This window comes from Drosophila simulans, chromosome X (genome assembly GCF_016746395.2).
Source record: "Drosophila simulans strain w501 chromosome X, Prin_Dsim_3.1, whole genome shotgun sequence".
NCBI lineage: Eukaryota > Metazoa > Arthropoda > Insecta > Diptera > Drosophilidae > Drosophila > Drosophila simulans.
Genome location: NC_052525.2, coordinates 886,013 through 900,424, shown reverse-complemented (window position 1 = coordinate 900,424; position 14,412 = coordinate 886,013). Strand labels below are relative to the sequence as shown.

The window sequence follows — 14,412 nt, the reverse complement described above, 5'->3', positions numbered from 1 at the left end:
AAGCTTGTGCCATTTTGGCTGGTGTTGTCGCATCGGAAATGAGGGGAATTTGCCCACTTTTCAGTTCCGAAGCACCAGGCGAACATAAATGGCAGTTGGTGGTTGCATCAAATGAAAATCCAGCATCTCCCAAAAGTAGGCAACATTAAGTGGTTGCATCTTGAACACAAGAGTGTGCTACACAACAAATGAGCAGTAACCGGCCTTTGAGGCCTAAACATTCGAATTCTTTAATACTCATAATCATATAATCTTTCTAAATAACTTAGATATTGAGAATCACTAAAATTGGTACCGATTAGATTAAGTTGAACCAAAAAGGGTAATAGTACGTTAGACAATTAAAGAGTTTCGTTTAATAAATTTAAAAAAAATCAGGACTAAAATAAAATCACTGCATACTTTTGAATGCAGTGCAATAATATTTTAGATAAATAAAATGCTTGAAAAGTTTATGCACATGTATTGGCACTCTTCTTAATTTCTATATTTTTGCCAGTGTATCCGTAATGCCGAATGCAGCAGAATCTGCGCAGCAATCTCAATTTGAATTTGAATGCAGATGGCGTTTGATTTTTGGCCAGCCTAATTATGTTCGTCTCTATGCCGCGTGCTCTTGTGCCTTTTACCTTCACCCCCTCCACACGAACACACACAACTGCAGTTGTGTTGGTGTGTGCGTGCAAGATTGGCAAACCAAACAGGAAATGCTAATTACATGTAAGTGAACACAGCAGCGCATGAGTGTTTGCGTGAGCGGAAGTGTGTGTGGGCCACTTTCACTTCGCCTCCCTCGGCAGCCGCTCGGAAGCGGCCCCCTGCCCAGCCACGCCCCTATTTCGCCCACGGGCAGCAAAGTCGCCCGATTGCCGGCTCATGCAATATTATTGCTCGCAATCTAATTAACCGCACAGCGAGACCAGCGCACCCACAGGACCACCCACACATTCACCTGGCCAATATTTGCGCCAACTGGTCATATCAAAATGGCCACGCACACCACCACGCACACACATGCACGCCTATGAGCCCATGGCCGAAACACACACACACACACAATGGAAATTATACGCTTAATTGAGAACGGAATTCAGCGCTAATTCAATTCGCTTCCGCCCCAACCTCCATCTTCATCTCCCCGCAATCCTGCACTGACTTTTGGTGGCCCTTCTGGGCAGCAAAGCAGCCACAAAGCAGCTCTAGGCGGCGATCAGAAGTATATTCAAAAATGTTGCCACACAGCTACCTTAATTATTTAAAGCCTTCTATTGTGGCAGCTTCCTTGTGCCGCTCCCATAAACTTCAACCATGGCTGTCTGCAGTTCCAATGACACAGTTCCTTTGGCTACATCCACTGCATTGGGCAGCCGTCCCATCCACCGTCCACCATTCAGCAGCCACCATCCGTCCGCCGTACACCAATCACACTGGCATCCCTCCCAGCAGGGTCCCCAGATCCAGATCCCGTGCTCCTTTTCTCGCCCGCCCTGTCGATTAGTCAATTATAGACAAATGGCCTGGGAGTTGCGAGCGCGGTACAATGTAAACAAGCCATCAATAGCAGCAAGAGCGCAGGAGAACGGAAGGGAAGAGTGCGGAGAAAAGGTGAAACAGAGAAGCGGAGGAAGGGAGAAAGGGAGAATGGGGAATGGCTGACAGGGGAGAAAGCTCAGCAAGCGGCCTGGTTGAGATAAAAGAATTATGCATAGGCAACAGCAGGGCGCAGGGGATGGCAGGGCAAGCCAAGGCTGTCCGGGACCAACACAAAGGCGAGAAAGCAGCCACGGGCCGGTCCGGAATCAGCGGGATGGGTTGGCCGAGAGGAAACCACAAGCCGCACAGAGAAATTGAAAAAGAAATGCAAAAAACAGCAGCAAGCCAAAGAAAAAAGCTACCCACTGCAGGGAAAACGGATGCCCGTGATGTCGAGAAGTGGCAAGCGGAAAACTAGTCAGAGAAAAACAAGCGATCATTTTCGAGGAACTTAAATGGGAAAGCCCCAAGCAGACCCGATTTCAATGGGGAAGCGAAAACGCTGGCGTCAATTTCTTCATATCCTGTCGTTCAATATCCTCCCAGTCGTAGCTATGAACTAACTAGCAAATAACTCATTCGATGTTTTTCCAAAAGGCCTTGGCATTAACGTCTGCTAAGGTATGGTTTTGCCATGACCTTCAATCAAAACCCCTATTTATAGGACAACCCAATATTTTCTCCCCGTGGCGGACAAACACCTGGAAAGCACGTGGGTGGGGAAAAGGGGGTAATGGGCTACAAGGGATGGGTAGGTAGGATGTGTGGTCAGGACCACTTCAAAAATCCAGCCCCCCCCCCCCCTTGCTGGAAAGCCAGCCAGCCAAACACAAAACGGAAATCGGAAAACGCAGCAAAACAAAAGGCAGGCGTTGAAGCCAGCAGAGAGTTCCTCGCAGGACCAAGCGGTTCGGGGGCCATTTGTTTCAAGACGCGAATGGGGCGAAGTCCTTGGCGGAGAGACGTCCAAGGGACGCGGTCGGGCCGCTAAACAAAAGTAATACCTATCCGGGCCACATGGACAAAAGCCAAGAGAAAGGAACAACATTTTAATAGTTCCGATATTGCGACTACGGAGAACTCCTGTAAACTACTATTATTGGTGTCACTTGAGTAGAGCAAAAACTTCAAGGAATATCTACCCACCCACACAGGTCTAGGCAATGGAGTAAGCTAGTAAATGGCGTCCAAGCAGAGACATCTCCCAGTTCGGGACATTACCATGCCCAACACAACTGAATGGAGGTGTTGATATGGCCTGGCATCGACGACGCACCCTGGAGGACGAGTCTGTGCCGCCTTCACATGCTTCATCTTCCTTTGTTTCGCCTGTCACCTGCGGCCAAGGGTTTTAAATTTAAGCGGACTTGTGGGCGATCGCAGCCACTCGATTTCCGCCAAGTGCCAGATGGAAAATGCGAAATGGGAAATGGAAAATGGCAACGGGAAAGAAGGCTCCCCTGTGCCAAATCTTCCTTTTTAGCCAAAATCCTGGCCACGATGCTGCCAATTGCCAATTGCAAATCGCCAATCGCCATGCAAACAAAGGCAACAAAAGCTAGTTAATTGGGTAAAATGTTCGGCGGAAATTGAAAGCAAAAGCAAAGCAACACGCATGGGCGGCGAAAAAGGGGCGGCAGGGGTCAAACGAGCAGGCGAAATGCAATAAATATCTAAATTTCCCCTGTTGCCAGCCAGGCCATTATTTATCGATTTATGCAAATTTGCAGCGGACATTTTATCAATAAACAATAATAAATTAAAATCAACAATCAGTGGACTAAACAATCGCATCGTCGTCTCTTTTCCGCATAACGCACTCTCTCTTTCTCTGCCGCTTTTTCGGGTGGGCGGGGCGGCGGGCGTTGTGGTCACTGTCCAAATTGAAAACGAAATTTATAAATGCAAATTGTCAACGCCACCGAAAGCCAGCAGAAGAGCCAAAAATGCATAGCATTTTTCCACAAACATATATCCGGATAAGTACTTACGATGCATGCACACATACATGTGACATGTGCATACCTATGTACGTATGCATGTGCAATGAATGTATGTATGTTTATCCGACGTGTATGCACCACCGACTGACTATATGGACAAAAATGTGTGTTGCTCGCAATCAAAAATGAAAGCTGCGAGAAGGGAAAACGAGCACAAAGATACCCAGATACCCAGAGAATGCCAGGTCAGGTTCTTTTCGGCAGTAGGAACATCCGCTGGCCAGTGCGAAATTCGATTGCGAGATGAAAATCCTTGCCCTGCGGGGTCAAATAATTACTATGCCTAGAGATGTGTGCACACTGTTTCAAAAGCGCTGCCAGCTGCTTACCCTGCGGGCATGCACACACTGGTGCAGCTGGGAAAGAAGTGTTTTCGCAAAATTTTAATTTGAATTTTATTATCAGCCATCAGCCGTGGTGGATGGATTTACAATGCAATTAGCATTGCTCTGGATCCAAATGCTGCGAAGCAGAGTTAATGCAATCGAAAAAGTGCAATTTGAATTTAAAACGAATCGATAGGGTGGCCATAACATTTATAAGTTTAGCACAGAAGGCTTGTATTTCAAGAAGATACACATAGTGGATGTTGCTACGTACAAATCCTTGCCTACTATTAATGTGGAAAAGATGCACTTTTTAAGGCCGCTCCTTTGTATTTCCAGTGGGGACCGGGGATCTTATGGAGCTAACGTTTTTGGCCACCTCCTGGACACCATCCGCATCCTGGCGCTCACCTGGCTCGTACCACTCACCACCCCACGCTGCACGCCCCTCAGCTCCTGGAGCGTGACCACCTCTGACCGGAGCTATTTTTGCATACTTTTGTGCGACGCGCAAACAATTTGCATTTTCCATTTTCCATTTCAGCGTCAAATGAAATGCGCCCGACTGGCCGGGAGTTCCGTTGCGAAGTTGCGACCCCTCGTGCGGATGCTCCCCTCTCCTCGCTGCAGTGGCCCACTCCAGCAACCCACCAGGAGCTGCACCGATGATTTATTGCACTTTCGACGCTATTGATATTTTATTTGTTTGCGATGAAGTCATTTAGTGCGGGCCACACGCGTTTGGAAACTTTGTACACGGTGTGCATGGTGGGAGAAAATGCACAGAAAAGGAATAATCTCGTGTCATATTGTCATCCAGTATTGCCCTTAATCCACGCCCTTATGCACCATCTTCAACCATCTCGCCTCAAATGAACGTCTTAATTATGGCGTTGACCATGCGTACATATACATATACATACGAGTACGAGATTGCTCTGGCTCTGGGCGTCTATGAGAAATATTTAAATACTTTTCGAGTCGACACCAGGGGACAAGGCGTTCCGCCCGCTGAAGCTTAACTAACGCATAATTTAACTGAAAGCTGTCTTCAAGTTGGCGCACAAAGACCTCCAAGGACTCGGAGAGCCTGAGACTTGGTTTTTTTCCTGGTCCTGGAACTGTTAAATGCCAGCCAGGGGCGGCCGAGATGTGAGATGTGCTGTACGGGGGTTTTCAATCCGACACGACTTGAGACAAGTGCCCCACGGCCCCTCTCGCTTTTATCCTTTTTTTCTCTGCTCTCTACTTAGGTGTCGTGCAGCTGGTCCACACACATACACATATACATGTATGTGGCATGCATACATACATGCGTTTGTATGCATGTGTGTATATCTGTGTAGTTTCGTGAGCTATTTGCACTGGCAGCTATTTGGCAGCAAACGCCGCACATAGACACTCGGCACGAGGCATTTGGTGGAAAAGTGAAAAGACGAGGGCCATTTGGACACTTTCCGGGCCAAGAGCTCGGCACAAATGCATTTGCTTATTAAGCCCGCTCTGTCTCTGTTTAAGTTTATATTTAAATTATATTCGGAGGCACAACAGGGCGCTTTCACGAGAAGTGCAAGCGAGCGAGCCAAGTGAGCCACAGTAAAAGGTGCCAAAGCAGGGCGTGACCTCTGACACAATGCCATTGCGATTCCGGGATCCTCGGACGGGAGCCTAATTCGACCGCAGCTACAGCGAAAAGCAATTAAAGCTGGACAACTACTTGCCAGGAGTCCGCCCAAAAGAGCCCCAGCCTCCGAGTCGAGTCACTCAGTCAGTCGCTGCGGTGATGCCTGGCGCGGGAAAGGCTGGTCACGCGGGTTAGGAGTGGATGCGACCCAGTTTGATTGGCAATCGAGGCGAGTGACAAGTGGCGTAGCGACCGAAAAAACGAATGAATTGGAAGCCTTTCAATAAATTCCAGTTTTTCATTTTCCATTTCTATCTATCTTTTTCTGGCACGCTCTTTCCGCCCTTTCCGCTTGCGGGAGGAGCTAGGCTCTCCACACTTGACAACAATTTATGAGACCACCGTTGCCATCCAACTAATTGAAAAACTAAGCCTGCCAGTTAAGCCAAGCCAAAGTTTTCCCTCGAATTCCCCCACCGGAAACGTACACACACACACTTCGGCTGCCACGAGGGGCAGGAATGGGAGGAATGCTAAGGGCTGCGCGCAGGACGAAGCTGTGGCAGTGGCAGTGGCAGTGGCAGTGGCACATGCAAACAAAACCCCAAAATGTTGCACTTAATTGCAACTATTGGAAACTTGGTCCTAATCCGGCTCCTGCAGCCAAATTGGTTTATTTTCTTGCCAAATTCTTGGGACACGTCCTCAGCTCCTCGTCCCCAGCCGAGCAAATACAGTGGGAATCCTGGCTGGGGTGCACAAAGCTCCTGGCCACACATACACACTCGCACACACTCTCACACGCACACTCTCACACACACAATCATCCCGAGCTGTCGCAACAATTCTGTCAATTTATGCATATCAAGCATCTTTGTTTGGTCCTTGTTTTCGGCGAGTCGCCCCGATTCCGAAAAATAGTGCTTTACTGATTGAGCAATTATGGAAATTGACATTTTATCTGCTCATAATTCGGTTTAATTGAACACACCCACACTCTGGCTGCTGGAATTGGGGCTTAGATGCCTCCTTTGTGGCTGATAATAGCCCCCATCGGTTTTCATCTCGAACATCCTTACGTTGGTGCTGATTGGCCCTAATTGACTTTTGGGTGTGTGTAGCCTGCCCAAGGAATCGATACCTTTGATTCCAAACAATGAGAAATTACTGTATGTGCTGTTTAACTTATCTTACGATAAGTTACGAGCATTATCGACCATAATGAGTGCAACTATGTTGGTAATTCTTGCTGTAACGCATAAATAAAGCCCAAATTACTAATTGGATGCGAACGTATGAATTACTCGTACCTGAAACACAACCAATCCCAAAAAGTGGAATAAAAGTGGACAGCTCCGTTGAGCTGAAGGGGATTAGTTGCATACTTGGATGTACCCCGCTGATGAAAGGAACCACCCACACGCGATGCTGAGCACTCCCCAAAATACCGTGTACCCCATGGAAAGGAGCCGAGCCACGGAAACGCCAGTCTGTTTACAGTTTCGCAATTTTAAGCGAAAATCGCTGACGCAGCGTGTGTGACAGCGGCAGCCGCAGACCCCCGGTCTCCCCCCTTGGACGTCGAGTGTCTTTGCATAATTTTTAGACAACCGCACGAGGGCGACTTTAATGTCATCAGCGGTTTTGTCCGCATTCCACCCACTCCTCCACCACCGGCAGAAACCCCGACGACTTCCGACAGCTGTCAGCGGATTTAATGTGCAGTTTTAATCAAATTTACATCAGGCTAGTTAGGCGGCGCGCTATCACCGCAAGTGAGGCAAACTTTCCCGGCTAAATATGGGCCCTATTGGGGCAATGAACAGGCTTATTGCTGAAGGAACAGCCTCGAGCATTTGATGAAACACTCTTTTGGCGACAAAACAGGCCTTTGTGGCGAAACAACAAGTGTGTCTAGAGTGCCGAGAATTGAAAAGTGCTTGGCATGTTAAACTTCGCCAGGGGAGTTTCCTCCCGACGAGCAATTAAAGGTGCATTTCGGATTTTTAGGGAAAATGGGGGGAAAATGAAGGGAAATGTTTCGAAAAATATGTTACAAATTGCATTGGCTGTGATGGCCCTAAAACCTTCGAGGACTTTGCGGCGTTCTAGGACATAGCAGTTTCTCCAAATCTCTATCTTTCTCCACAGTATGCAACCCGACGCCCCCCCCTTGAACATTCAGCGCACTTTCTCCGGAGTGAGCAGAGGAGCAGAGGTGTTTGCAGGAAAGTTTCGCCGACATCTTAATTTCTCACTTGTAAATTGAGCTGCGCCAGCAACCGCAAATTAGACCCCAAAGTATACGTACTTGTGGATGCCAAATATTCCCCGGAGTTCTCCTGCGGTTACCTAACCCCCCACCATCTCGCTTTCTCCAGCCGCTCCCCCACTCACATGCACACACACACACGCATACACACATGCACGCACGCACACGCATTGGCACACAGACATTCATGCGTAAAACCAACATGAGCACAGAAGACAGAAGACAGAGGAGAAAGGTGAAAGTCAAGGAGACAAAGCGCGCTTGGAGTGTTGCAAACATGAAGTGGAAAGCTTGAAGAGGAGGGTAAGGGGAGCGGGGTAAGTAGAGTAGAGAGGCGAAAAGGGGACGAAGCTGTGTGCCCCAGCCCCATGGCAATTAAATGAAAGTGCGTGAGAATGTGGGAAATGGGCGGGCTCGATAGAATCCTTTATCGACTCCTTCGACATGGCGACAGCTTGCCAAATTAAATTCAAAATCAATTAGTCAGAGCATTAGGAGGTTAATTGAAGGCCTCAGTTGCCGGCGGTTTCACCATTGATATCCAACATTGAGTCATACTCGTTTAAAAAGAAATGCATCCCAAAGGTAATCCATAATCAAAGGTAATCAAGCTATGAAGTGGCTATGATTTTTGCCAATACAGTCGCATTTATGCCGATCTCCATTAGTACAAGTACAGTGAATCCTCTGCGAGCATGTACGCAGCCCGGCCTCAGTTGACCCCTTTTAACCCCTTTTGAGTTCTCGCATAACCCCTAAACAAAGATGCATTCAATCTGTCAGCTGCTGCTTCGGCTGAAATTTCCCCATGGGTCCCCAGTCTGCGCTTTCCCTGCAACCCTTTCAACGCACCAACCTGCAACCCCATCCCCCACCACCCACTTTCTCCATCCCACTGTGCCCCCGATGCGGCGCGCTTTTCACACCGTACCACGTAGCCAAACATTTGCAAATGAGCGTTGAAGCGTGGGACACCAACAGGCACAGTCGCCTCAGGTGAAAACTCCACCGAAGCCTCCTCCACCCTTTGCAAACTCTTCTACGCTTTTCCATTTCCCAGAGAAAGGGACTGGAGTCGGAATGGAAAACGCGTGCACAATTAGAGATAGTTGCGGCTTTGCCGGGCCAAAATTGAAATATTTAATTAAGTTTGACAGGTGCAGGCGGCACTTCTTCTTCTCTTTGTCTTCCGCCGTATTTGCTTTCTTAATTTCTGCATTCAATGAGAAAGTGGGTCATTCAAAAGAGGGGAAATTTAAATTGGCAATAGGCTGCACCAAATACATATACCCGTATGCTATGGAAATGGTCACAGTTTGTTGAAAGCGGTTAAAGTGCAACACTGCAGGGGAGGGGCATTTCCCACTTGGCTGCCCTGCACTCGACACCCCTTCCAGTTTATTTCCACCCAAAACGAGAGGGGCCAATAATTTGGCCAATGACGTGCAATTATTTGCCAGCCAACTTTCTGTGGCCCTTAACCCCTGCCAAACCCGCGCCCCTGCTTTCTAGCAATAGTTCGCGTGGCACGTACAAAGTTTGTCTGCTCCTTGCGAATCGCCGAATGTGAGAATTGCTGCGAGAGTAGAAAATGGCAGCGGGAAAGTCGCGAACTCGCGAATGATTCATGGCCGCTGCAATTTAGCTGCCAACTTGCGAAAAGTACCGGAAACGCATTCATTTTCCGCATTTTTCACATCAATAATGGACTGCGGAGGGCGCGGAGGGAGCGGAGGGAGCGGTGGTCGCAACTTGGCGGACTCGGCGAACTGCAGTCCTAATTAAGTTTGCAACATTTATGACTTGTTAGCCGAGGACTTGCGACGGGTTAACTACTCAAAGTCGCCGATAATCTCGGTGAGAATGGGTTAAGTATTAATTTAGCAGGCTGGATGCGATTTCGCGGGGTATAGAAAAAAGGTACCCTCTAATATAGCATATATTTCTCGGCTTAAAATACTTCCAGTACTGGGGAAGAATATCCCGAAGAGGGATTACCGGACTGAGCCAAATAAGAGCCCGTCTATTTCATTTCACGCTTGGTCTACCTTCAAAATGGCCTCCAGGAGACGCACGGACGGACGCCAAGGCTGAGTCCTTGCTTTCGGGTTTTCCCCCGCCAAGGATGACAAGCCCCCAGCTGCAGTCGCCTGTGAAATGATGACAGTTGCGGTTTCACTTTTTGCTGTCCGGCCAAGACTGCCCGAAATCGCAATAGCAGAGGAATGCCCCATTCACGGATGGCAGGGTATGCATGCAGCTAAGTCAACCTCATTTTCCTCCGAAACTCAGCGACTTGCTGGACGGATTCATTATTTTGTCACCCATCTCGAGGTCAACGCTTACCTTTTTCTACAATTGAAGAAGAAATAAGATTTTGCTCAGATCTCAAACTGCTCAATCAAAAAGCTAAGTATCTAGGTTTTGTATTAGTTTTCATGACATTCGAGACCAGGATTTTCGAAGACTGCAGCAAGTGAAGAACCAATGAAATAAGACGGAAAATCATCGCAAATTAATTTGCTTATCGCGCTGCCACGCTCGAAACTGAGTTCAGCCAGCCAGTGCCAGGCAGTGCCAGGCGGTGCCAGCTAAGCCCTATTCCTCCTACTTTCTCCCAATATCTTCTCTTCCCCCCCGGCCATCCAGCCATCAATCCCTTTGTCTTTGTGTCTGGCGATAAGAGACGCGTTCGAGTGACCCTTCAACCGGCGCAGCTTTAGCTTCTGCTCCGGATTCGGATTCGGATGAGGATTGCGTTGCTCTCTACAAGTATATTCCACAGTTTCGGTTGCTACAGCTATAGCTTCTGTAGCTGCTGCCGTCCGATAAGCGCAATATGGTGCGACTGCACTGAGAGAAATGAATGCCTGCCAGACGCTGAATATGGAATTTGGAATGTGTGCGAAAATGTGATGATAACGATCAGTGACACGGCTTTAAAGGTTCTTAATAAGACGTTATCTGGTCGTAAATTCACATTTTCTGCTACTGAAGTCAATCAAATTATTGACAGTGCACCTGGGATGACCCCAGTCGCCGTTCATATTTCAGGCTTGTGTTTATGCAGCTTAACACTTTGGGCCCCGCTTCCTTAACCCTCTTTCCGCAGACGCCTGCCCTTCCAGATGCCCGGAGTTGAAAAGGGAATCCGTTAAGCGGCTTACGCCGGGCGGCAGTCCGTCCGTCCGTCCGTCCGGTGCAGAGACTCCGTTCCCGACTTTGCAAAGTTTATTAAACATAATTATAAAATATCAAACAAAAAAAAAGAGAGAGCAGAGGATGTTAAGCCAGTCGGGCGAGTAAAGTGGCCATTAGCAGGCTCGCAGAGGTCCAGGTGAGATGCAGGGATACGGATGAGCCGGACCCACTGGTCAAGGGCAGGGCTCTGCGGTGCTGCAGCTTGACCCTGTCGATGTGGGGCTGGCAGGAGGACTCCTTCCTAACGTACCGGAACATGGACTCTACGATATTGCTGGGAGTGATCGTATCGCACTTCTCCAGCAGACTAACGGTGCACGTCTCGAACGCGTAGAGGTCGACGCACTGCTTCGGACCCAGGACCAGCTGGGGCAGATCCCACTCCGGGCTAATCGTCTTGGGCAGATATCCGGCGAAGGAGGAGTTCAGGCAATTGGCGATGCCTTCGCGACTCTGCTGCAGGCACTCGGGGCCCTCTTCGGCGATGAAGAGCGCAATCTGGTCTCCGTTCTTGTAGCATATGAACTCCAGCAGCTTGTCCGCAATCCTCTGCAGCACCGCGTTGTGGGTCTTCTCATCGGTGGTCAGGCAGGGCAGGAGCGCGTCGTTGAAGTTCTTCAGGCAGGTCTTGGCCTGCGGCAAGCGGAGGCAGTACTTCTCGAAGACCACGTCCAGGTCGCCCTTGGGACTCGCCTCCTCGATCTCCGCCTGGATCTCCGTCATATTGGCCAATCCGGAGAGGCATTCTGCGAGGTGCATGCCCGCATCCTCGATGGACTTGCTCAGGTCAGAGGCGTTAATTGATCCTTTTGGCAAATGGCCATTGGCCTTCTCGCACTTCGACTGCAGCAACTTTTGGAAGTCGGCCAAGGTGACATTGGTGTTTTGCAGGCCTTGGGGTAGATAGTTGGACCTCAGCTGGTCCACATCCACGTTCTCCAGCAGCGAGGGATCCAGGGAACCAGCCAAATCCACGGATCCAAGCACGGCGTGAACCGCGAAGGCCAGTAAAAGCGGACAAAGCGACCAGCTCGACATTCTCGCACTGACTGGCTGCAAAATGCGGAGAGCCGGAGCTCGCAGCCGGGGTTTCTTATCTTCAGGGTGTGGGGTGGTGTAGTGTGGGTAGCACCACTATCTCCCGATCCGCTGGGGCGACGGAGGGGTCAATGTCTGAGATTAGGGCGACCCACAAAGCCAATCTCCCGCCTAATTCGTGTATCGGTAATCAGTCGGGGTAAACAACCATCGACACAGTACGAGTATGCTGTCCGTATGGAACATCCAATGTGGCAGGAAACTAAGAAAGTGAAAGCTGCATCGGTATCGGAACTATCCACAAACTATCCATCAGAGCAAACACACATTTTCGTAGGGTGCTACCCAATCGAACGATTTAGAGTTTTTTTTTATTAAGTCCAAGGTGTAACATTACACAGATAAGTTGCAATGGACTGAGCCAATCAAAGTCTCGGGGCTGTCTGGCCCAAAACGGCTTAAGTTGCGATTATAGCTCGATTGTATTGATTAACTAGAATACCTACCTGCCTGCGTTTGATGTGCACATAAGATGATAAACCTGGCTGCAGTTCAAATAGGGCCATTGATAATAAGTTGAAGCTAAGGCAAATGGGAATAGGGTTCGCTGTTATCAAGGGAGTTAATGTCGGGCACATTAAGACTTTCCCGCTTCAAAAGAGCGTGAGATCGAGTAAGTAAGGCAATCAAGCTGATAGCAATCTAACAGTCGTTGGTGAGCGATAAGCCCTATCGCCGTTCTTTCTTGATCGCGTGGGATTATCGTCGAATCATGTTCAATAAGCCTAATCAGATGAATATACATACATGTAGAATCTTAACATTTAGCAGCTGCTAGCTGCTGGCTATCTATTGCTACTGAAATCACTCGAAAGTGCTCATTAATACATTTTCTACACGGGTCAACCTTCATTCAAAAGGCTTCCTCTGCAGCCAGCATGCCACCCACTATGCGGGGTAGAAATATAGCAACACTTGAAGCACGACCATCCAAAGAACACCGACAGCAACTAAAAACAGGAGCAGCGAGCAAGAAAGTAACAATTTATCTTCGTTTGTTGCGGAAGTTGCAAGCGCAATAAACAACATCGGAAAGGGGCGGCTGGCGGGAGGGGCGTGGCGAGGCGAGCATAGGGTGCCTGGCACAGCGAATTCTCGGTTAAAAATTATACCGAAAATTGCAGCTAGCGGAGCCAAAGCCAAAGCGGCGAAAACGGGGGAATTCACAGCAAATTGAAATGAAGCGCGTGGCAGGGATTCCTAAAAAATGAGCACAATTAATTGCTGCTCACTGTTTCGCTTGTGGGCGTTGCCAGGGGCAGCACTTAGTCGGCGGCAAGGGGTGTGGCAGCATTAGTTGGCTGCAATGAGCTGGCATTTCTGCATTTGTCCAAGGTAGCAACAAATGCAGGCGGATATTCCTCTGCTGAAACGGGATATTTAATCTATCAATTTCGTACTAATTAAACATTTGGGCCCACATTTTATGAAGTCCGATGGACGGAATTGTTGTCATTGCCAGTGAATCAATTTGGGGAATTAAATTCTCCGCAAAACTAATGTAATGCTGCAAAATCCCTTCATTTTAATTAAATGACACATGAAATCAGGACATTGGGAGGCACACTTGTGGCATTTTCAGTCCGTCGGTCGCCAGTTATAGATGCACAAGTGGGTGGCAGGATGCAGCGGATGTTTGGCGACCGCCTAATTGCAGCTGCCAATAGGGGGAGGGGTCAGAGGGGCGAGGAGCAGACGGATGCCATTTGCCAATTGCTTTGCCATCGCTTCCGTTTCCGCTTTGCCGTTCGCTCATGTGTGTGCGATGCGATTGGCCAATGATAATTAGCTTGAGGGTGGTAATAAAGATATTTGTTGCTGGCAGCAGGAGCCTAAGCATTCGAAGGTTTCTTTTGCGTGCAATGATGTCAAAATCATGCAGAAATGTGCTAAATCTAATTTGAATTCTTTCGCTCAGACGGCTGAACAGCGACCAATGGCTCAATTCGTAATCAATGCGGATGTACGAGCTGAAGCTAATAGGTTATCCACGTTGCCTAGCTATAAATGGATTCACTACCCAGTTTCGAGCTAGCACAATCTTGGGAGCTCCGTTGTTCGTCGCCCAGAAGCAGAATTTAATCGAGTTCAAACCGCAAACACAAATGAGAAATGCAGTTTATCGAGTCACAACTTTGGACCTTCAAAGAGGGTCTTTTTGGGGTGCAGAACCCACTGTTCAAGCCCACTCACCACGATTTGAAAAGTGCTCCATGGGAGACGAGCAACAGAAGAGTGGCGAAAGAAATGCAATAAATAAAACAAACCGCAAACAAACTTTTGTTAGTCGCAGCATCCGAAAAGGGGCCGATATGTTTCGCTTCCCTTTCCTTCGCCCGAATTTAGATGGATATT

At 48.5% G+C, this 14,412-nt stretch overlaps 2 protein-coding genes across 3 annotated transcripts in view; both read right to left on the bottom strand.

The window, feature by feature from the left end:
- The window catches only part of LOC6740296 (venom serine protease inhibitor), a 34,726-nt gene that overhangs the window by 17,748 nt on the left and 2,566 nt on the right, over nucleotides 1-14,412 (bottom strand). The gene's annotated exons all lie outside the window — the stretch shown is intronic.
- On the bottom strand, nucleotides 10,913-12,032 carry LOC6724840 (27 kDa hemolymph protein). The gene has a single exon (XM_002105844.4). It carries the CDS (start codon nucleotides 11,995-11,997, stop codon nucleotides 11,044-11,046), a length of 954 nt encoding a protein of 317 aa, XP_002105880.1. The 5' UTR covers nucleotides 11,998-12,032; the 3' UTR covers nucleotides 10,913-11,043.

Excerpts from the sequence above, each read along its gene's own strand:
- LOC6724840 (XM_002105844.4), bottom strand. The coding sequence starts at position 11,997 with ATGTCGAGCTGGTCGCTTTGTCCGCTTTTACTGGCCTTCGCGGTTCAC.